The sequence below is a fragment of the Thermobia domestica genome, chromosome 1, assembly GCF_964235325.1.
Source record: "Thermobia domestica chromosome 1, izTheDome1.hap1.1, whole genome shotgun sequence".
In the NCBI taxonomy this organism is placed as follows: Eukaryota; Metazoa; Arthropoda; class Insecta; order Zygentoma; family Lepismatidae; genus Thermobia; species Thermobia domestica.
Window position 1 is genome coordinate 346,382,895 of NC_137454.1, and position 23,962 is coordinate 346,406,856.

At 35.5% G+C, this 23,962-nt stretch overlaps 1 protein-coding gene across 1 annotated transcript in view; it reads right to left on the reverse strand.

The window, feature by feature from the left end:
• Nucleotides 1-222: 222 nt before the first annotated feature.
• The window catches only part of LOC145681641 (uncharacterized), a 46,687-nt gene continuing 22,947 nt past the window's right edge, over nt 223-23,962 (reverse strand). The window contains exons 2-3 of the mRNA XM_081753265.1: nt 5,449-5,823; nt 223-497 (exon numbers count right to left, since the gene is read on the reverse strand). Coding sequence (XP_081609391.1) covers nt 223-497; nt 5,449-5,823 — 650 coding nt within the window. The remainder of the gene's footprint in view (nt 498-5,448; nt 5,824-23,962) is intronic.

Here is a 23,962-nt window from a genome sequence, read left to right on the forward strand (position 1 = left end):
TATGTGGATATGAGATATTCGCAACCCACCAGTTCGTTATGAATCACAGGTTGAAAATCGTTGATCTAACGTAACATTTTAGAAATGTTGCCAAGATTACGTACAGTGAATGTTATCAGCGAAAATACACGTATTTTATGAAAGTTGCTACAGATAGTCGCCCCATCTTTTACTTTAACGATATGATTAAATTAATTGATTACGTATGTTTAAAACACTTACCTAATGGGCAGGGGATGATGGTGCCCAGGCATTCTTCGGCAGTGCATAGCTCTTTTCTACACTATCTACATGATAATATCCGTATCCTTGGTTCCTGTTTGGGTTGAAGAGCCTCGTTAGTCCATTAATAGCTGCTAATACCAGAGCAACCTTTCCTACTAAGAGACCTTTGAAGGCGAGGAATTTTACAGCCACCAATCCAAGAGTAATCAAAGTGGTGTACAGACCGCCGAACAGGAGAAGAGATGCACCCAATTTCTTCTTTTCGTCACCACCTACATAAAGAAATATATATAGTTAAGTGTAAAATGAAAATGAAATATTTTAAATATATATTGCACTTTAATGCTTTGTAGAATCAGAAACATGGTTACAAGAACAATATTTTTGGACTTCGGTCTGTAATAGAGGAATGAGAAGTCTGCGGTAATTTTAATACATGGAATTGGCAGCTGTGCAGAGTTTCAGTCACCGTCCACCTATGGCACTAGTTGTAGCTATAACAAATGGCGACTCTGGAAAACTGGTCTCCGCTCAGTTATTCGATTTCTGTGGGTGCACAATGACTACTGACCAATACTGTGAGACCTTGGCACGATTTCACGAAGCAACCAGAAGGAAACGGCCAGGACTTCTCACCGAGGACGTCATCTTCCTCTACAACAACTCGTGCCGTATATAACCGAGAAGACCATCATTCTGTTAAAGGAGTTTCGCTGGGGCACACGCAATAGACCATCCTCCCTACAGTTCGGACCTCGCTCCTGGCGACTTTCACCTGTTTTCGCACATGAAGAAACACCTAGGAGGTCATCGCTTCGCTTCACACGAGGAGGTGCAACTCTTCGTGACAACATGGCTGAACATGCTAGTACAGGATTTTGTTACGAGGAGACTATGTCGAAAAATAACCTAATGTATGTACTGTCTCTTGGCTGTACTGGTTATATGAAATAATATATAAACGTTTCACTGCAGGCAGGCACGTAGCCAGGATTTCGTGAAGGAGGGGGGGTCCGTGGCATGAAATACTGTGGTCATCACCTATTTCTACTGTGGTCATCACCTATTTCTAAACTAAGTCTACCTGATGGGTAACAATAAGAAATAATATTAAAAGCAATGAGTTGATTAATACGGGACTGTATACCTACTTTTGGGCTACCCTAGTAAATGTACGTAGTTTTATGCTACGAGGTTGTGACCTTGAGATAGAGATGAGAAATGAGTGAAAATACTAAAATAAATCGCGAAAGAACAATGCGTATCTCCCTTGTTCTAATAAGATACTACAAAGAATTAAATTGTTGAGTTCAGTTAATTTTTGAGTTTAACCTCCCGTTCAGCAGCAAGGCCATATGAGACGTGAATCTACTTATTAACGTAGAATCCGAATCACATGAGCTTACGCCGGGAATCGAACCCGGCTCTCCAGCGCCAAAGGCGCGTACGCAAACCGCTTAGCCACGTACGAGCTCAAGAATTGTAATAGTATTTACTATTTTTTCGGGTTCAGCGTCCACGTCTATTGTGGACAAGATATTGGAATGCTTCTCTGGTCATCCCATTGGTCAAATAAAAAGCTCGTATTGTTTCAAAGTGACGCGTAATAAGTGGGAACTGAGCTCTAAATGTGTTGTGCTTAGGAAGTTTTAATGCGGTATTCAATTCTTACGTAAAGTCGTAAAGAAATTTTGAGTCTGCTGTAAAAACCAATACTATCAAGTGCACTATGCTGTATCAGACATAGAAATAACAGATTTCAAGTTTTGAGGGAATATCTGTTAGTTCCTGCCATATTTTACAAAAAAATAATTGCTCTTTAATTATTACGAAATATTGGTAAAGGCAATACTTATTACCTACAGGTGTAATTTTTGTTTTCAAGTAGTTTCATTCTCATCTTAAAATGGACTAATCGTAGAAGGTAATGTCTTCTCTGAGGCCATGACGAGCATTCATTTGGTTGTAATATAATTTGGAGATAGTGTCAGGTTTTATTTACTTTTTTTTTTAAATCCATACTTTTCATAAAATTAGAACCATTGCAACAAGGTCTAAAATTACCTAAGTTTGACTCTGTAGAAAAGATAAAATGGACCAATAAATTCATTAACATTTAACTGTACCCACCAAGATTATTATTACCGTAACCGTAAAGTGGATACCTTTGAATTCGTTTAAACTGTAATATTACATTTTATAGTCTATAGTGCAATATTGACTTAGGTAAGGATTTTCGTAAAGCTATTTATTTAGTTTCATGTGTGGTAACTAAGAGATTTGATAATTCATCAAAATTCAAAGCTTGTATTATTCGTTGAACATTAATTGCGGAGACATCTATTGGTCATTTGGCAAACAGAAAAAGGAAAGGGATTTAGTCTGTTTTCTAATATTTGGCCTCAGCCAGTAAGAAAGCGATATAAGCACCGAAAAAAACACACCCGAAAAGTTTGTTACCACTTACCAAACGGAAGCAGGGATGTTATTTAGGGGGATGGGGGCAGTATAGAAATTCCCCTGATATATATATTAATCAATATTCTAATAATTATACCAGTGGCGTATGTAGAAGGTAAAAACTGGGGGGGGGTAGCCAGAACCCAAATTATGATAGGTATAACATGAGTTTAGTATAAATTTTCAAAAACGTCAAAATAATAGCTTCATTTGTTTTTGCCACTCGAAAAACTGGGAGCCATAGGTTCCTGGCCTCGGGCTAGATCCACCACTGAATAATACTCAGACCCGTATCCAGGGGGGTCTAGGGAGCCGGACCCCCCATAAATTTTTGCTGGCCTCTAAAAGTTTTACTGTAGGCTTGCAAAAGAACTAAAATATGGTGACAAACTATCATATGGTTGGATCGGGTCCCCCCTAACTTCAGCCGGGCCCCCCTAAGTTTTTGGGCTAGCTACGGGCCTGATTATACTTATATCGGTAAAGAATCAATCCTCCCCCAAAGCAAAACAAAATAATGCATCTAAATAATAATAATAATAATAATAATAATAATAATAATAATAATAATAATAATAATAATAATAATAATAATAATAATAATAATAATAAAACAGATTTTCACACCCATTGGAAGCTTTTGTATATTCGAATGATTACGGAGCGCCGTGCTTACGTTGTTAAGTACCGGTAATGCTATTTTTGATTCGTAATGGAGGCGGAAAGAATATTTGGTCCAGGATCATTGTCGTGCCGTAAATAGACCCTACGGGAGCTACTTAGATTAATAAGTGGCTAGATTGAGACGCTTTTAAAATAAAATTGCTAGGTTAGGTACATCCTTTACATCATCAAATATATATAAGATGACATAGAGATTTAAATGAAATTTTAGCCACACAATTTGCTACTGGAAATCGAACCCAAGCCTTTCATGCCGTATCTGGACAATTTATGCGGTAATTGCACATCATCTGGTTGAATGCACTCAATGTGGTTTGATGCACTCAATGTGTATGTTTTGAAACAGCTAAACCTCAGTTATATGTTCATTGGTATCGTTTGCAATTGCACCTCAAACGAAACAACCGAAATCTATAGTTACTTCAATAGATGAATAAGGGAGAAGATAGTAATGCTCTAGGGAACCTGAATGGATTGCAAAAAGCTGCTTCTAGATATTCCTTACAGTTTTTGCGCTACGAAAATCAGTATTGAAATCGGAAATAGTAGTAAATTATAACCACTTCTTGTTTTGATAGATTATTGCAGGTTGTGAAGACATGTTATATTGACGCCTTAAATCGATTGCTTGTCGCAATATATATAATCATTTCTGTTCTATTGAGATAAATGTGGAAACCAGAAATCGTTAATTTGAACCACTTTAGGTTTCAACAGAGGGTTAATGTAGAAGCCGGAACCTTGTCTTGGGAAGTTGAATAAATTACAAAAATGCACATCTTGATATCACCGATTTTGCTCTATGGAAATCAGTAATGAAACCGGAAATAATAGTAAATTTCAACCACTTTCAACGTGTTGTGGATAGTCATAATATGTTGTCTTCACACCCTGAATCGCTTGCATAAAAACAGCTTGTCACTCTCTAATACCATTTCATTCTATGGCTATAAATATTAAAACCGGAAATCGTTAATTTCAAGGATTTCCGGTTTGAATAGAGGGTTAATGGAAAATGCAGAACCTATTCTTGATAAGTCGAATCAATTCCACAAAACCGCACCTCGATATCTCTTACCATTTTTCTTCTATGAAGATCAAAATTGAAACCAGAAGTAGTATTAAATTTCAAGACTTCCGATTTTAGAAAGGGTTATGGATAGTCTTAATATATTGTCATGAGACGCTGAACCGTTTGAAAAAAAAAAAAAAAAACACCTGTTGCTGTCTGCTACCGTTTAAGTTCTATGGTGATAAATTCTGAAACCGGAAATGGCTAATTTGAGCTATTTCCGCTTTGAATCAAGAGTTAACAGAGAAGGTGTAACCTATCCTTGGGACGCGGAATCAATTGCAATAAACCGATCTTGATATCTGTTATCATTTTTACTCTTGATATCTGTCGAGAAACGGACGGGCGGAAAAAGCCGTTCTATAAAACTCCCAACACATGCATAGCAGAATTTGGGAGTCTCATATTAAAAACCATACTTAAGTTAAATCAAACTTATTATAAGAAAAATTCGTTTTGAAAAAGGTAGAGACATTTAATCTGACTTGAGAGATAAACGAATGAAATCACATGCCGGTAGCAAAAATTTTAGTTCATTTCAATGAAAATAACTCATACTTATTAAGAGGGCATAAAAACAAGGCACTTAACGAATTTTTTGTTTTTTTTTCTACGTCAGAAGTGTAGTTGATCTATTTTTTTAAAGTTTAACGTCCCACTATTTTGCATCGAGGCTAAAGGAGACAGTAATGGTAATAATGAACAAAGTAGTGGAATGAACAAGGTGATAGCAAAGAGGAGATCCTCGAGAAAACTTACTCATACTATGTTCTAAGGGTTTTCTCGTTTTCTCCCACTTTTTCGTTCCGCCATTTTGTTGGTATCATCATCACCGTCTTCCTGTTAGTTCAGTATGGATCTATATGATTGCTCTCATGTTTTCAAACTTGAAAACATTGAAAAAAAAAAAAACTTTTTCAGAGTATTTAACACTTAATTACTAAGCTTTCCATTGTTTAATAGAAGAGATAATTATTAAAATTCTGCTAATATGAGTACAAACTTACGTCCTTCAAATCCAGCGGCTGGTTCTACAGAAACATCAACAAGTCCATTTTCCTTTTGGCTTCGGGATACCACAAGGTTACCTCCTGGAACAATGTTGAGCTTCAGGGACAGTCCTTTCATCACACGAGGAACAAATCCAAACAAGAAACTACCCCAGTCTTCTTCTACGAGCGCTCTTGTACTCTCCACTTCCGTTTCATGGTCTCCTGTATATTGTACGCTCACTCCATCGGCCAAGTCCAATGATCTGGATTTCAACAATTTGTAAGCATTAGCTAAGGCTCGCAACTTCATGCAATGAACATCACCTTCTTGGATACAATCTATCATTCGTTTCTCAGATACTTCTTCAGTGTTCTGTGCAGCTACTATTGCTACAAACAGAACAAAACATACCAAAATGCTTCTTATGGAGTGCATTGTTATTCCTTGTGTACTGATGCTTCTAAAAAGACAAAATGCTTAAATGTTTAGTAATGCCTCAGCTTTTATACTTTAAAATTCTAGTATGGTCTATTAAGACTAATCTATAAGTACAAAAATAATGTGTCCTAAATTGTTAATCAAAAGTCGGTCATTTGTAACATGTTTTCTTTAGTAGTTAACTTTCAAGTTTGATTTAGAGCAAACATTACTTATGTACAAATGAATATGTATTTAGTTTAATACATGTTTAACGTAATTCAGATAGTTTTATGAAGATATTTTTAGCTATATGTCGCATGGTTGACAACAGTAAGAGAACTGTTTCTGCATCTTATTATTGTACTCAAAATCTTCAAGGCGTGACGTGGAAGTGGAATTGTGTTTCTTACAAAAGAATGTTGACTTATTTACTATTAACATAAAAAAAATAATATTTTATTTTCTAAGATATACTGTTATGTATTAACGTGTTCAGAGGTTTGACACAATTTCGCTTGTTTTAATTTTCATATATCAGTTATGGAAGGTTGCTCCGGCTTAGCTATGTAGTAAATACATGGGTTTTCTTTGTGTCTGGCACAGGGTTCGATTTCATCTTGGGACATAGAATTTTCAGTGTTTCGGTTCCAGCGTCCTGAGTCGATTTGGAAGGAATTTGAATTGATGACAGCGAGGACCAAGGGCACATACAAGCGGGCGATATACTAGGTCCGGAGTGTACCCCACTCCCTCCCTAAAACCTTGTAACTCGATATACATTTGTATACTTTGATAATAGAACAAAACTTGTTTAGCAGATAAATAATTCATCTAACCTAATCTAATATAAATAAAATAAAGAGTTCGTTTGTGTGTTTGTCTGTCTGTTTGTCTGTCTGTTTGTCTGTGTGCGGCCTGGAGACCAGACGAGTGAACTGAGAGTTACCAAAATTTGGTCACGGGTACCTTGGTCCAGACCCAAGATCAAGACGAAGCGTTTTTGTTTCAAATTTCTAACCAGGGGTGTCTCAGGGGGGTGCGTTTACCGGAACCGGCTTGGGGATCAGACAAGTTGGCCGAGAGTTACCAAATTTTGGCCACGTATACCTTGTTCGAAGCCTCGGACCATCGAACTAAGGGGTCTCAGGGGGGCGTTTACCGGGACATGTAAAAGTAATAGAAAATGACCAATATTAGTGTCGAATTCATAGTTTCCGCGGTTGCTGAGATCAATGATAAAACTCCGATCGTATTAACTTCCAAATTCATCCCATTCGGCTGCGGGCCGGGGGTCACTGAGGGAGATACCGAGGCATGTAAAAGTAATCCAAAATGACCGATATTAGTGTCGAAACCATAGTTTTCGCGGTCGCTGAAATGAATGGTGATACCCCCACAGGTGTTGACTTCCAAATACAATCCTCATGCGAAGAATTGGTATATTCAGCTAGTGTAAAATAAAAATGATTGATCTTACACTTATTAAAATAATCTAGTTGTATATATTTTCTGAGAATATACGTGGTAGTACATAACAATTACTTATCGTCTTTTCGGGTGCAGGAAAGCACCAGTTCAATAAACGTAGTGGAAGTCTCCAAAATCTTTGAGTCAATCCGAACAAAAATTTCTGTGTGCGCGGTTGTTGCTGACTAATCTATAGAGAAAGAATATAGGGTAACGGTGAAACTGTTTTTAATATATCTATCCTTTATGGTAGTTCGTAATTTCTAGTCGACAGTATTTCCAGGGATAATGATAATGATTATCATTCTAGTTGCGAGTAATTCCAGGTGTAATGATGATGATTATCATTCTAGTCGACAGTAGTTCCAGGGATAATGATGATGATTATCATTCTAGTCGATAGTAGTTTTAGGGATAATGATAATGATTATCATTCTAGTCAACAGTAGTTCCAGGGCTAATGATGATGATTATAATTCTAGTCGACAGTAGTTCCAGGAATAATGATGATGATTATTTTTCTAGTCGACAGTAGTTCCAGGGATAATAATGATGATTATCGTTCTAGTCGATAGTACTTCCAGGGATAATGATGATGATTATCATTCTAGTCGACAGTAGTTCCAGGGATAATGATGATGATTATTATTCTAGTCGACAGTAGTTCCAGGGATAATGATAATGATTATAATTCTAGTCGACAGTAGTTCCAGGGATAATGATGATGATTATTATTCTAGTCGATAGTAGTTCCAGGGATAATGATGATGATTATAATTCTAATCGACAGTAGTTCCAGGGATAATGATGATGATTATCATTCTAGTCGATAGTACTTCCAGGGATAATGATGATGATTATCATTCTAGTCGACAATAGTTCCAGGGATAATGATGATGATTATCATTCTAGTCGACAGTAGTTCCAGGGATAATGATAATGATTATCATTCTAGTCAACAGTAGTTCCAGGAATAATGATGATGATTATAATTCTAGTCGACAGTAGTTCCAGGAATAATGATGATGATTGTTATTCTAGTCGACAGTAGTTCCAGGGATAATGATGATGATTATCGTTCTAGTCGATAGTACTTCCAGGGATAATGATGATGATTATCATTCTAGTCGACAATAGTTCCAGGGATAATGATGATGATTATCATTCTAGTCGACAGTAGTTCCAGGGATAATGATGATGATTATTTTTCTAGTCGACAGTAGTTCCAGGGATAATGATGATGATTATCATTCTAGTCGACAGTAGTTCCAGGGATAATGATGATGATTATTTTTCTAGTCGACAGTAGTTCCAGGGATAATGATGATGATTATCATTTTAGTCGGCAGTCGTTCCAGGGATAATGATAATGATTATCATTATTAATGACAGTCTTCCAACCTTAGCTCTATAAATTGAGTTAGAGGCTGTCTGCCGGGAGGGGCAGATTTTCCCCAGAAAATTGATGATTTAAAAAAAAAAACGTTTTAGAGAATCTTTTAAAACTCTTATTTTCTGGTACTTACTTTAAAAAATTTAATTATTGGATTTTATGCCACTTGGCATTGAATTGTTGTTGTTCTGTAGTCTTCACGGTAAAGCCAGTAATAAAAGCAAGGATATTAAATGCTAAAAATAGTATTTCTTTGGCAAACCTTAAATTGATTCCAATTGACAAGTAACCAGCAGTGGCGTCTCGTGACATAAATTTTTGGTAGTTCACAACCGTTAGAAACTTTTAGTTCTAAAATTCTTTCAGTATTCTAAATACGAAAAACCATAAAAATCAGTGAAAGTAACCATATATATATATACATATAATAAGAAGTGCCCATACATAAATAAATGTTTCATTTCATTAGTATATGAAATTACTTCTGATTTTTTTTCTAGGCAATCAACTTGTCATTAACTCTTCTGAAGTTTAGTTTCTACAATTTTTTTCTAGGTTGATACTATAGCTAATGCACTGAGACTATGTATTTTGAGCTACAGCACTCCTTTAAGTGCTTTTATATTCTTTAATGTGGTAAAAACAACTTTCAGTTTCTGAAGTCATCGGATTACTTAGTATCATTATCATTAATTTTTTTCTATGCCATTCTCTTTCTACAGATTCACCACCAATTTCACGACAATATACTAAACGGAATCTCTATTAGACTGCAAACGTCTGTTATATTGTATATTTCAATTGCCAGGCATGCTGTATTGTGAACTGTTAACGGTATGAACGAAACATGCAGTGTATCAAAATAGTTGACGCTAACCTTACCTTGACGTAATAACGTCAACGTAAGCGTATCAGCGCGCACGTTAGCGTGTAGCGCTAGCGTATTAGCGTTGACGTAATAGTTGGCCTTTAATTACAAACGCTTTGTCCAAGTGCTTTTGCATTATTGTCTTAAGACATTTCATGACTGTTTATTTTGTATTTACGTTCGCTGTCAGATATTATGCTAAATAAGATGAGACTTACAGTTTAAAAAGGATATTACTTTAATATGTTTGATGTTCTCCCACTTGGAATTGAACCCTGAGCCTGTCCACCAAAGACATCCACTAGTCACAATAGAAATGTGGAGGACAGGACATTTCAACAAAACCACGGAAAACACCAGAGCTACTAGGATCTTCGAACTCCTAATGGAGACATACAGATACTGAAACACCCCAACATATGATGCAATCAATCAAAATTGAGCGAATGTGACTTCGTTTTCTACAAGATTATTATGAGTCCTAATAGAAATGACCATGCGAACGAATCGTGATAGAATATTTGATGCACTTACCAGGCACGCACCAAGAAAAGTTTGTTGAATGAGTCCAAAGTTTGAGAGGCAGGCCCGTAGCCAGCCCAAAAATGTAGGGGGGCCGGCTGAAGTTAGGGGGAGCCCGATCCAACCATATTATAGTTCATCACCATGTTATAGTTTATTTGCAAGCCTACCGTGAAAATTTTCGGGGGGGGGGGGGGCGGAAAAATTTTAGGGAGGAGGGCCCCCTAGACCCCCTGGATACGGGCCTGGAGAGGGGTCCAATACTATAAGACCTACATCTATGCACGATTGATCCAATGTAATTCTACAGCCGAGAAACGATATTTAATTGTTAATTTCCGCCATCTATATTCTAAGAAAAGAATACAGAATTAGATTTTTTAAAGAAACGAAATAGTACAGATGAAGTGTTACATCAGTCATTTCTTTACTAAACAATTACGAAAGTGTGTAAACGTATTCTGAATTGAGAAGTTTTGAGGGGAGATCCTTTCCAGATAGATTCTCCGTGTAAGGGCGCCCCTTGGTGCTCACACTAGCTAAATTCTTAATTATAATGTGCTGATTCCAGCTCTCTTAGATATAACTCTCTTAAGAAACAAACCATACAAGGTAGACAACAGGGGCGGATCCAGGACCGACTTTTGGGAGGGCGGTGGGTTTTCATTCTGCTACTTAGAGCTATATATAAAATAAGAAAGTTTCCTCTTCTGCGGGGGGGGGGCCATCGCTCCGATCGTCCCCCTGGTTCCGCCACTGATAGTCAAAAGAAAATTTTTTACTGAATACCACAACTGACAACTAGAGACAGCATCCTAATACAAAATGGTGTGACGAAATTATGTAGCATTGCGAATAACTTGGAAACTAATTTTCCAAGATAGATAGTTGTCAAAAAGTGTTGGAAAGACCTTTAACCCAGCAATGGATCAACAATTATTAATAATGGTATGTATGCGTTTAAAATATAAATAACCGTCATCAACACTCCTGAGATCCCAGTTCTCATTCTTGATATCTGAGCATTTGAGATTAAGAACTAAACGCTTATACTTTGTTCTGAGAGATCAATCCTGAAGCTGTAAAAATTTTCAAAAACAAAGATAATTAAGCTGAAATTTACTGTTTCTTTGTATAACTGTGTAAATTTTACTGTTATATCAGGGTATAACAAACGGTTCTGGAAACTCGAAATATTTTAACAGCCGGTTCTAGCGAACCGGTGCGAACCTACTGAACAGTACCATTGCTTATCACTTCGTTTGGATCTGGGTTGGGACCAACTGAGGCTTATTTGACACACGACCATAATCTGAGATGAAGTTTAGTTGTGGTTTGTCTCAGACACTTTTACTTATGTCCATTTCTCTTCCTAGGCGTTTTCGGTTCTTTTGATTCAAGTTCCAGTATGATCCCGGTCACTGCTTTGGCACATCGAGCAATGCGTGTGACATCTCTGAAGTGGTTTCCTCAGAATATTTACAACAATCACATACTCAGAAAAAATTGATTTCACTGATGATAATAACCCTTTAGTGTGAGAAGATTAAGGCCATTTAGTGTCACTTAAGTTACGTATATCATGACGATCTGTAGTTTTGATATTCAGTTAATCTTCCATACTTTTGTACTCGGAGAGTCTCTCAGAGCAATAAAAGAAACCATACAATACTTGCACCACGTTGAAAAAGAAACAACTATAATCAAGCGGATTTCATTTATTTTAGGCACTATTTTGCTGAACATCTCTTTTGAAATAATATTGAAAATTTCATTGCGAACCTCAGGACTTGTCACATTGAAATAACGTTCGTACTTTTTTTTCAACTTACGATCATGTTTTTGAAACAACTCACACGACTCTAAATTGTTCCCTTTGTGTTACAACTTTGAGATTCATTGTGCCCACGAAGAGGCATCCCTTGTCTGGCCAAATACAACAGAATATCCATATTTTCTTTCGAAGTATTATGAAATAATCTCTGTGTGAAGACGATACTTGTGCTGTAACTGTCACTGTTCATTTATTAAAGTTAACAGACTTCGAAATCGAAAATGAGCGACTGTCACTAACTCCATGTTTTTCTATTTTCCTCCCAATCATTTTCCAGTTGCGCAAGACTTTTTTCAGTGAGGTTTCTTTATTATTAGATTGAAATAATCTGAATGTAACAAAACACAGCATCTTTCTCTACACTGAATTCAAGGCAATCAAATTTCTTAAAATAAGCAGGTGTAAACTTTCGCTTTGAACAATTAAAATCTGAAAGTGGATATAAATCTAGGACTAGAGGGATAAGCTCCTTACAAAGTCACTGAGATTCAACTTCTAAGGGCTCAACAACAGCAGAAGTCTCTGGAACAGATTGACTTTCTTTACTTACCTCATCGAACGTTTTCGGGCACTCTAGGTTACATCCTGTCAGTTCATTTTCACAATGAACATGCCTCTTGACAGTTGCTAGTTTTTTGAAAAAAAGATCTTATAACATTGGATTTTCTACCCACTATTGCAAATGTTTATGTTCACTCGAGAAAATATGCACAAGAGAATCGCTGCAGTGCACAAAATTACATTTACAGTTTCGTGGTTTTACGTGGATTAAGGTTAAAAGATTTGACGCGTGACTGATGGTTAATTATTTACGATGAAGTATTGAGCAGAAGAATAATCCATATCACAAAGTCAAAAATGTGTGATTATTACATGCATATTTACGTGTATACAACGGGATTATTTTAAACAGAAAATCGTAATATATCCTTAATTCAGTGACACCCATATAGAACATCGAGGTAAAAAGATATACGTTTTACGATGTAATTTTATTTTTGTTTTATATGCAGGCAATAATACCTATTTTTGTTCCTATTATCCTTTTATCCTATATAATACTTGATAAGGGAGAGCAATTGTTTTTCAAATTTCGTTTCAGAAAGCTGTAAGGGGTTGAGGAGCAAGCACCCATGCCCCACCATGACTTAGCCCATGCGGCTGGAATGCAGTTGCGTATGTGGAATCATATATGTGCTCTACTTATTACAATATATGTATCGAACACAAAGAAATAGACATATGTAATATGAACTCTATGTTAAGAAAACTATTGTAAATGTACTATGGTTTAGATAATATACCAACACTATAATTGGGCTTATGCCTGTTGTGTTGATGGCAAATAAATAAATAAATATATTTAAAACAGATAAAGGAATTATTGAAACCGTACACAAAAGGTACAGTAGTATTATGTATCATCGTCTCGAATATATCATCTTCACTATGACAACAACAGACTCTTTGACCACCTTGAACTAGAACCTCTTGCAACAAGAAGAAAACACAACACTATATTCACTAAAAATTAATTCGATATAAAATAAACAATTATCATATATTGAGCAAAATAAAGGCATTATTCCAAATTCCAGGTCACGAAACAAGAACAAGAGATTTATTTTACAGGTAAGTATTTTGAAGTAAATTGAAAGTGCAAAATATCTGTAGAAACATCTAACGAAAATAAATTCCCAAAGTAAAAGTTAATATTTTAGAACTTTTGGGGAAATTCATCTGTGATAAAATTAGTCTCCCATCTTCACTGGTGTTGGGACTTTGAAAACTAAAATAGAGACCATAATTTTTACTGGAATGTACTTTACGGGAAGAAATAAGTAAAGTTTATTTGAAACATTTTTCCCAATTGATGATAAATGGCTTTGTAATCAGTGAAAAATAGTTTCACTAAGATTCCTTCAACAAATGAATGAATGAATGTATGAAAAGTCGGTGGGCGCCCAGCCTTTGGCTAGGGTTGCCATTGGTCCCGGAAAATCCGGGATCGTCAAGGAATCGAGATATGCGTCTTGGCGTCCCAAAAGTATTTCTCGAGACGATTAAATGTCCCGAATTTCAGCGAAGAAGAAAGGAAGGAAATATTAGTTTGTTTATTTTTTTCTACAAGTGAGTGTAATATAACAAACGTCGCCAGAACATATTTCCAATGAATTAACCGTTAAAAAAAATTATACGAGTGAAAGGAAACATCGTACCTTGAATGAGCTGAAATAAACTCTGAAAACCACGAAACATGACAGATCCTGAGGGGAAAAAGAAAAAAAAATGCTTACCAGGGGGGAGGTAGTAAATTATCTGCTTATCTTTGCTTAACTAGGGAGAAGGTCTCATGAAATAACTAAAAATGTGATAACGTAATATTTGAACAACTCTATCTAATGCAAGAAAAAAAATTACTATATGGGGTCGTCAACATATTCCGTAACGCGGCAAACGTGGAGGGGGTAAGGTCTTGCGTTACGAAGTGTGACAAGAGCGAGGGGTGGGTTTAAGTCGTCGTTACGTAACGCACGTTACTCAATTATTATTTTAAAGTAAAAAGAAACGTAGTTTTGTGCAGTAATTTGTATTTCTAGTTGAAGTTAAAAGATGGGTCGATTTTTTAGGAAAACGGCAGCATGCAATTTCGAAGAATTAAGACTGGTTCGTTAACCAATTTTATGCAGATACAATATTATTACGGTACTACCATTTTTTATTAGTTTGATTTATTTGGCGAAACAAACACTAGAAACGTATTCAGAATACAAGCATTTTGCAATAATAAGTTCTATCATTAAAAATATTTTTTTTGTAATAACCACCAAAATAAACAAAATTGGTGGGAAAAACAAAAATCAAATGTGTTACGTAACAAGAGGAGAGGGTTTCGGCCTTGCGTTACAAAATGTCACAAGTAAGAGGGAGGGGGTAAAAATTTGTCAAAAATAGCGTTACGTAATATGAGGGTAGTCCCTATAACACTTCTTTTCATTTTAAGCATTTCAAAGATTCTCGTAATTTAGTAGCGTCAAGGATTTTCATTTTTGTGATATGGCAACTTTGGCGGCTTTACGCTGAGACGTTAAATACATTTTTTCGTTTTTGTTTGTTGGTTTGAAGGTGTCAGTATATTCTCAGCAGTTAGCTAACACTTGTTTCTTCTTTCTTTGTTGTGTGCCGTAGAGAGGGTCTTGGTAGGATATAACAATATAAGGAGCACCCTAAAGTTGTGCAAATTGAAATTTTAATGAAATATGCTACATATATTCGGGTTAATGTGGTATAATGAAAAATGTACCATTTATCATTGCAGTCAGGCACGCACCCAGAATTTTTTGTTGAGGGGGTGGGTTCCAATAGTACAAGCTACTACGCCTATGTACTATTGAATGGATATTATTCTGTATCCGAAAACACGATAAGTAATTTAAAAATATTTTCACCTATATTTTCAGAATATAGTGATAGTTTTTATAAGAGAAAGAAAACAGATGAAGTGTAAGGTTACATCTTCATGTTACATCAATTATTTCCCTGTTAAACAATATAATTTTATTGAAAAAGTGTACAAAAGTATTTTGAGTTAGGAAATTTTGAATTGGAACAGGAGCTGGTGGGGCCTTCGCGCAGGTTAGTGATGGGTAATTTCCCGGGAAGATATTTTTCGGGAATATTCCCTAGGAACATTCCCGGGAAGATTCCCAAAAATGCGTATATTCCGGGAATTTATTTGCAATCACAAAAAGTGCATTCTTTTTACTATATTATGATTTCAAAGTTAATTTTGTTTCTTTATCACAGTGTATTATTACTGTTGTCTCCAGAGAATTCTTTAAAATTTATTTTCTGAACGATATTATGTTATTTTATTAACATTTTATTATATTTAGAGAGTACGCATAAATGCATATTTACTTACAATATATTCTATGCAACTAAATATGTGGGAAACATGGTATAGTAAGTCCACATACTTTTACACCGCGAAACAGTTTAAATTTATATGTAAGTGGATTTTCTAAACTTGATTCTACTATTGATATTATAAACATATTAAATTTTTAAATGTTATAAACAAATTAAACTGGGTAACTACCAGAAGACAAATGTCTCACCATTTTATCAACATTTGCGCATACATTTTTATGTTCACAATATTTGCAAGACGCTGACTTATCTTTATAATTTTGCATGTAACATTGCCACACGATCTTACAACCTTTCTTCCTACCTATTTTTCGAAATTTCATGCCTTAATTCACATATAAGAGAAGTCCGAGTATCTCTTGAGAAATTCGAGTCAGAGACAGGAGACAGACCGACGTCTATTATTAACGGTGGTTCTGGATATATTGATGCTACTTCAACTATTTTACGGGGGGCACGGTGGCTCAGTGGTAGAGCGTTCACCCCTGGTGCTTGGGGTCGCGGGTTCGATCCCAGCCCCTGTCAAGTGAACTTTGTGGTGGACAAACACCGCGCTCGTGGGTTTTCTCGGGGTTCTCCCGTTTCCTCCCACTTTCTTCATTCCACCATTTCACTCATCTCTCATTATCACCGTCTCCTTTAGCCTAACCGGCATAACCGTGGGACGTAAAACTTAAAGATTTCATTTCATTTCAACTATTTTACTTTACAAACTAGTTCCTTTTCATCATTTGTAAATTAGTTGTTTGCTACTTTTTAATGCAAATGGAAATGGAACTTAAAAAGTCATATTATTAGTTATATAAAGTACAATCAACTAATTTTAACTTTTTAAAACTCCAAATTATTTAAAACCTACAAGTAAATCATAATAAATAAAAATAAAGTAATCAGTCATATGGTTCTTATAATTTGGAAGATAAAGTAAAGAAATGGAAATAAATTCCTTCCCGGGAATTTGTATGCTAGGTAAAAAACGCGGGAATATACCCATTTTTATTTTCATTTCCACCGGGAATATTCCCACTGCCCATCACTACGATAATCTGGACGCGCGGGACCTAGTGCCGATAATGACCCCGCACATCCAGATTACTGGTAAAAAAAAAAAAAAAAAAAAAAAATCGCCGAGCGTGCAAATACCAAATTTATCTACGATATACATATATGCATGATACTTATACCATTTATCATTAAAAATCAATGTAGTACTGTTTTTATGATGAAATTACGTGTTATTTTGACTGCTTCAATATCCTGACGTAAAAGAATAGGAAAGTATTAAAACATTCTTAGGTATCAGTCTCATTTATACAGTCATAGTAAACAAGAAAAATACTGTAAATTAGTTAATTCTGAAACAAAGATTAAGAACGAAAAAATGTAGCTATGATTAAAAGGCAAAATAACTTTCTTTGTTATTTAAAGCTGTATTACATTAAATTTATTGCTTAGAGTCACCTATTCGCTAAGGAGATAACTATGTGTAGGTCTAAAGAAATAAAAATCCATACTTGTTAATGGTTATTTTATTTCAAAAATTAATACACCTATCCAGTTCTTTTCAGAGATTCGATGCTTTCATTCCAGTGAACGATTCGTTCTTTTAGAACTACTCATCGCTAATATATAGGTTGCTCATCTCTGGTGTGTGGGGTTCCTGGTTCGACTCCCTGGTCGCGTCAAAATGAATTTCGTAATGTACAAATTCCGTGTTCGTGCGATTTCTCAAGGCTCTTTCGTTTCCACAATTTCGTTCATTAGCATCATCAAAGGGTCCTTTACCTTAGGAGCATAAATGTAGGACGCTAAACCAAAGAGAAAGATAATAAATATAGTTTACACTTCAGATAATTACAAGTTCGACTAACATAAAATTTAAGTTATCTAAATGTTTACAGAACTATTAATCACAAAGACCATGAGATTGCTGCATACATACCTTCTTAGAACTAAGTTTGTACCATTGTGTCTTCTGACCCTCCAACATCCAGGTAACCAATAAGATCACATTAATTGATTTGTACTTAAATTTTCTAATTTGTTCCAGAACAAGGAAGTTTGGTATGCTCTTCTTTCCAAACAAGAGTGACCACTAAATTTAGGTGGCTAGAATGATGTCTTTCTGCAGACCACAACTTTTTAATTCAACATAAATTGACGAAAGTAACTTAAAACGTTTGCCCTGAATTTTTCCAACCTTCTGGAGTATCAGCATTTTTCCTTTAATCATTACTATTTTTAAGAGCAGTTTAAGATCCATCCTAAGATGGGCACGACGTAGAAGGGAACGCATTCTCTTCAGGCAGTGACATCGAATTAACAGTAAGTAAGGATTTTGAGATGGTTCCAGGATTTATTATATTTATTTATTCATCCATGCTTGTTATTTAGACATAATATCGTTATGAGAGAGCGAGGTGAAATGCAATGAACAAAGTTTGTTTAAAAAAGGGTGTTCTCTTCTACTCTGGGGCTACGCAGAGCGAGTGTAGACACTTGGAGCCCTGTTAGTGAAAACGAAGCAATGCAGTAATGAGATCATGTGCTATAGATGTATGGATGACGACTATAAATGAGACAATGAGGTTTAAGGAAATCTGATGCTGCTCATGTTCATGAATTGCAAGAATATGGTCGACTGGTGAATAAGCGGAAAGTGGTAAGACTGGAATCTGCCTGAGGTCATAGAGAATCGGATTATCATCTCTGATACGGTGGTAAATATTAGGAGATCGAAGGTGTTTGATATGTGGGAGAAGTGTCGGTATATCGGTGTGGCGATAGATAGACTTCTTGTGTTGAGTGCGAGATGGTAGAGAGTATGCAAGGGGTAAAACGTGACTTTGCAGGACTTCTAATCTGTTATAAAACTTTAATGGAGCGGACAACCAGGCGATATTTCCATGAGTTAGAGCAGGGCGTACAAAGACCTTGTAAGTATAAAGTATCAGTCTTGAATTGAGGCTCCAGTTAGCGTCTCGTAAACTACCCAACAAATTGATTCGATGAAGAATATTAGCTTCGAGGTTGGAGAGATGAGCTCTCCAAGTGAGATGTTTGCCAAAGATGACGCAGGACACTTCACTCTATTTCGTAAGAATAATGAGGAACCTCAAATTGTGAGATGTCAACGCTCAGGATTTCGAGTTGGACAATATTTGTTTCGTTTAGTCCAAATAACATCATTTGAGTTTTTGTTTCATTTAATTTAATTTTCTTTCCTTTGAGACACCAACCAACAAGTTTGTGCATTGCCGGTTGCAGTTAGAGTTAATATCTAGGTATGATCCAGGGTGGGATCCAGGACGAACATCTGGGGGGGGGGGATTTAAATACTGCTATTTAGAGCTACTTTTAAGAGCTCCAAACTCTGGGATGGGTTTTATTTATATATAAAAAGTCTCCTGCATCTGGCCCTGGTATCATTCACTGAGAAACCTAATGCTACGAATCCAGTATCATTATCGAATTGTAAAGGAGATATTGGTGGTTGAGGTTGTGGCATATCAGTGACACGTAAGATGTAAATAACAAAATAATAAAAAGGAAAATGAAAAAGACAATTAATTGTGGTTAGCTAGAATTACGTCGTCCTAGCTTTCTCTTTAATCTTTAAATTAGAGACAAATTTAGAAAAGTAGCTTACACCCTTTATGTTGAATTGTTCTAGTTTGTTCTAGAACACTTACCCACTTCTGTTCTTTACCCACTAACAGGTAAAGATACACAAACAATTGATAGTTTCGTAATTAAACCTTAAAATTAGAAACACATGCACGAATATGCCTCAAACTGTTTGCACTGAATTTGTTCTGGCGTATCAGAGATTCTTCATTAAAAGTTAAAAAAAAAAAAAAAGACAGTTGTAGAAAGGGTAGATCGACATCCTTTCTCCCCACAACCTTTGAATCCGAGATAAATGTACAAAAGTGACTTAGATTACTTGGTTCTGAATTTGTTCTAATTCATTCTTGCGTATCAGAGTTGCTTTCCTTAACCGTTAAAAAAAAAAAAGACAACTAATTGTAAGGAGGTAGAACGACGAAGAGTTGCCAACTAGCAATCTTTAAATTAGAGATAAATGTATGAAAATAACTTAAATCTTTTATGTTTAATTTTGTTCTAGTTTGTTCTAGCGTATCGAAGTTTCTTTTTTCTCAGTGGATTTGTATAGTATATTGCACATCGAACTTAGGTATGCTTTAGTAACACTTATTGATGTAGTTGAGATAAAATTATGATTATTCGCCTTAACATTTATTTTGGACCCTTAAAGTACTTTATAATGAAAATTTTAAAACTATATACATCTACATATATTTTTCAAAATGTATACTATAATGTATACATTTTCCTTGTAGCATTTGTACGAGTATATAGTACACATAAAATTACCAATTTCTGAACACTGTATTAGATTTTTGAGTGTGCAAAAGTGTACTATAGAAACCTCTCTTTTGTGATTACGCATCGTAAGAAATTACTTTTGGGTGAATTCATTGAAACAAATTCATGTCTGGTTCAAACAGAAATGTACTTGGTATTTTTGACAAAGAAAGTGAGACCTGAACTTTCTGTGTGTCTGATATTTCCTACGGGTTGGTTCATTTCAACCATCATGAATAGGAAGATGGTCTACTTTGTCCATTTTTACACTTCATCACTAAAACAACTCCGTTTTCAGTTTTGTTCTCATTTGTGTTTATGTTTGCTATAGAAATATTATGCTCTTGTCACTTAGGTTTTCAATATCTGTTTTCACTTTCAAGGAAAGAAAGAATATTCGTTGCACAAAGAGTTTTAGTACTCATTTTAACCTGTAGTGGTGGGTTAGTGGTAGAGCGTTCGCCAGTGCCGTATGTGGTCCTTGGTTCGATTCGCGCTTAAGGCAAGTGCACATTGTGGTGGACACCGCTTGTGTGGGTTTTCTTGGGGTTCTCCCGTTTCCTCCTACTTTCTTCATTTTTCATTATCACCGTCTCCTTTGGACTAGTCGGTATAATCATGGGACGTAAACCTGAAATTTTTTCATTTTTTAAATTTTTACGTGCGTTGCAACCAAAACTCAAGAAAAAATACACTGTACAGAGTAGAACTTCTCCAGGGAACTAACGTAAAATGTACAGTATACTTTACATGATTTCTTCTCAAATATGTTTTAACGCAAATAAAAACAATATGGGTGTTATTTGGCAAACAACATTCAAAATTCCTGCAATGCACAAACGAGCAATTGTTTATTTTGATCACCCCTGTTTACTCAATGAAAATACAGTTTTAAAACACACGAGGAAAGCACAATTTTCATCAAGCAGAGACAGTGCCAAGCGAACAGACAATGTCTGACCAACACTTAGCAACACTGTCTATGCACAATCTTCAATGAACACCGAACACTGCACTTCAACGAGCACGAATGCATTTTAGTGACTGTCGGTCAGATTTCATTGTTAAAACAAAGAATTAAAAATATGTACTGTATACTGTATAATTTCCTTCAATGAGTGTAAAAAGAAGACGTGAATTTGTCAGGAGGAGGTTAAACATTTCAAAATAATAATTATGGAAGGCCAGAACAAAGTCGTCCTCGCCCCCACAACCTTAAATTCCGATATAAATATACGAAAACAGTGTTTAATTGTTTCGTGCTGAATTCGTTTTAATTTGTCCTAGATTTTGAGAGTTTTCTCTTTAACTGTTTTAGAAGAAACAGATAATTGGTTGTGGGGTGGCTAAAATGATGTCATCCTGGCCAACGAAGAAATTTCAAATTACCAATAAATGTACGAAAAAAGCTTTCATAAATCGTTTGTGCTGACCTCTTTCTTAATTTTTTTTCTTGCGTATCACAGTTTCTTCCTTAGTTGTTTCAGAAGAAAACAGAGAATTAATTGTGGGGGACTAGAACTAGGTCGTTCTGTCCTATCAACCTTTAAATTGGACATAAATGTTAAAAAAAAAAAAAAAAAAAAGATTTAAATCGTTTGTGCTGAAATCGTTCTAACTTCTAGCCTATTAGAACCTCTTTCCTATATCCGTTTCAACGGAAAAAAGCACAATAATTCAGGGGACAAAATGACGTTGTCAATATTCCTGACAATCTTTAACCCTTATCCGGGCATGGGGGCCTTCCAGGCCCAGTAGTTTCATATATATATATATATATATATTTTTTTTTTCGAATTTCTCAATAACCATAAATATTTCGGTGCCATAAAATTCTGAATTCTTCTTTCTTTAGTCGAAGTTAAAGTCATGAACATGTCGAGTTGGTAAGGCTAATAAAGTTGGTAAGGCCCCAGTTTCCGTCTACGTTACAAAAATAGGTTGCCCGGACAAGGGTTAAATTAGAGAAAATGAATTTGTGTCGTTGTGGTGAAGGTAATTTATGTCATTTGTGCTGAATTAGTTCTAATCGTTCTAGAGTATCAAATTTTGCTTTTCCAAACTTTCATAAAAAACACAATTGGTTGTGAGGAGCAAGAACAGTGTTTTCCACAATCTTTAAATCGGAGATAAATGTGCGAAAGTAGCTTAAACCGTTATTGTTGAATTTGTTCTGGTTTGTTCTAGCGTATCAGAGTTTTTCCTTTAACCGATTCAGAAAAAATAAAACAGCAAATTAACCCTAACTATAGCACTAACATGACACAAAGTATACCGTGGGGTCATATACGACCCGTTAAAAGATGTATACATTTAGTAAACACCAGTCGAGTAAGAGTTGGTACTATGTGCTAATTTATTTTAGAATAGGCTACAACATGTGCACGCCACACCTATACATGTGAAATTTCTCAGTCTGACAACAGGTTTGATTATTGAACACAAATATTGGGTTAATGGTTTACTATTAAAATTTTCGGTAATCTTCTAACTGGTGACCTACCGACGTATATCTATAACTATGACCTAACCTAACATGTATTTTTGCAACTGGTTAGATTGGTTTACGTTATGTTAGGTTATTGTTATAGATCAGATGATGCCATGATATGTTGCACTTCAGCCATAATGAGTTCGAAAGAAAAAATCTAACAATGAGCACATAAACACCCTGGGTCGTATGCAACCGAGCTGCACAAATTAAACAAATAATGCACAAAATCAACAACTAAATATTCCTACTTTGACCATTAATTACGCACTGAAGGTGGCCAAATTATGAACTATTTAGGTTATTTAGCGCAGGCGAAGATACGTAAGTCAACACACATGCGTTCGCCGGCGACCTCAGGGTGTATTTCTAGGGTTAATTGTGGGAGAGCTAGAACTACGTCCGACTAACTACAATTAGAAATAAATGTATGAAAGTAGCCTAAATCGTTTGTGCTGAATTTATTTTAATTTGTTCAAGAGTTTCAGAGTTTCCTCTTTAACAGTTTCAGAAGAAACAGATAATTAGTTGTGCGGAGGCTAGCATTACGTCCTGTCATCTCACAAACTTTAAATTAGGAATAAATATACGAAAGAAGTTTGAACCGTCTGTGTTGGATTCATTATTATTTTCGCTTGCGCATCAGAATTTCTTCTTTAATCGTTTCAGAATAAAAGACACAATTAGTTGTGAGACTAGAACTACGTTATTCTGGCCTCACAATCTTTAAATCTGAGATAAATGTACGAGAGTAGTTTAAATCGTTTGTGTTGACTTGTTCTAATCTCTTCTAGCCTATCAGAGTTTTCCTTTAATCGTTCAAAGTAAGAAAACGGAGCATTAAATTTGCAAGTCCATAGTAACGTCTAGTCCATAGCATATCTAGTCCCTGATAATTTTTAAATTAGGGAAAATGTGCAAAGGTAATTTATATTATTTGTGCTGAATTTACCATAATTGTTTTGGAGTATCAGAGTTTCTTCTTTAAACATTTCAGTAAAAATACAATTTATTGTGGAGACTAGAATATCATCGTTGTGACCCTCTACAGTCTTTAAATCGGAGATAAGTGCGAAAGTAGAAGTCAATTGTGCTGAATTTATTCTTATTTGTTCTAGCATATTAGTTTTCCTTTAACCGTATCAAAAAAAAAAAAAAAAAAAAAAAATGTGAGAGTGTTAGAACCACGTCCTACCACCTTCAAATTAGAT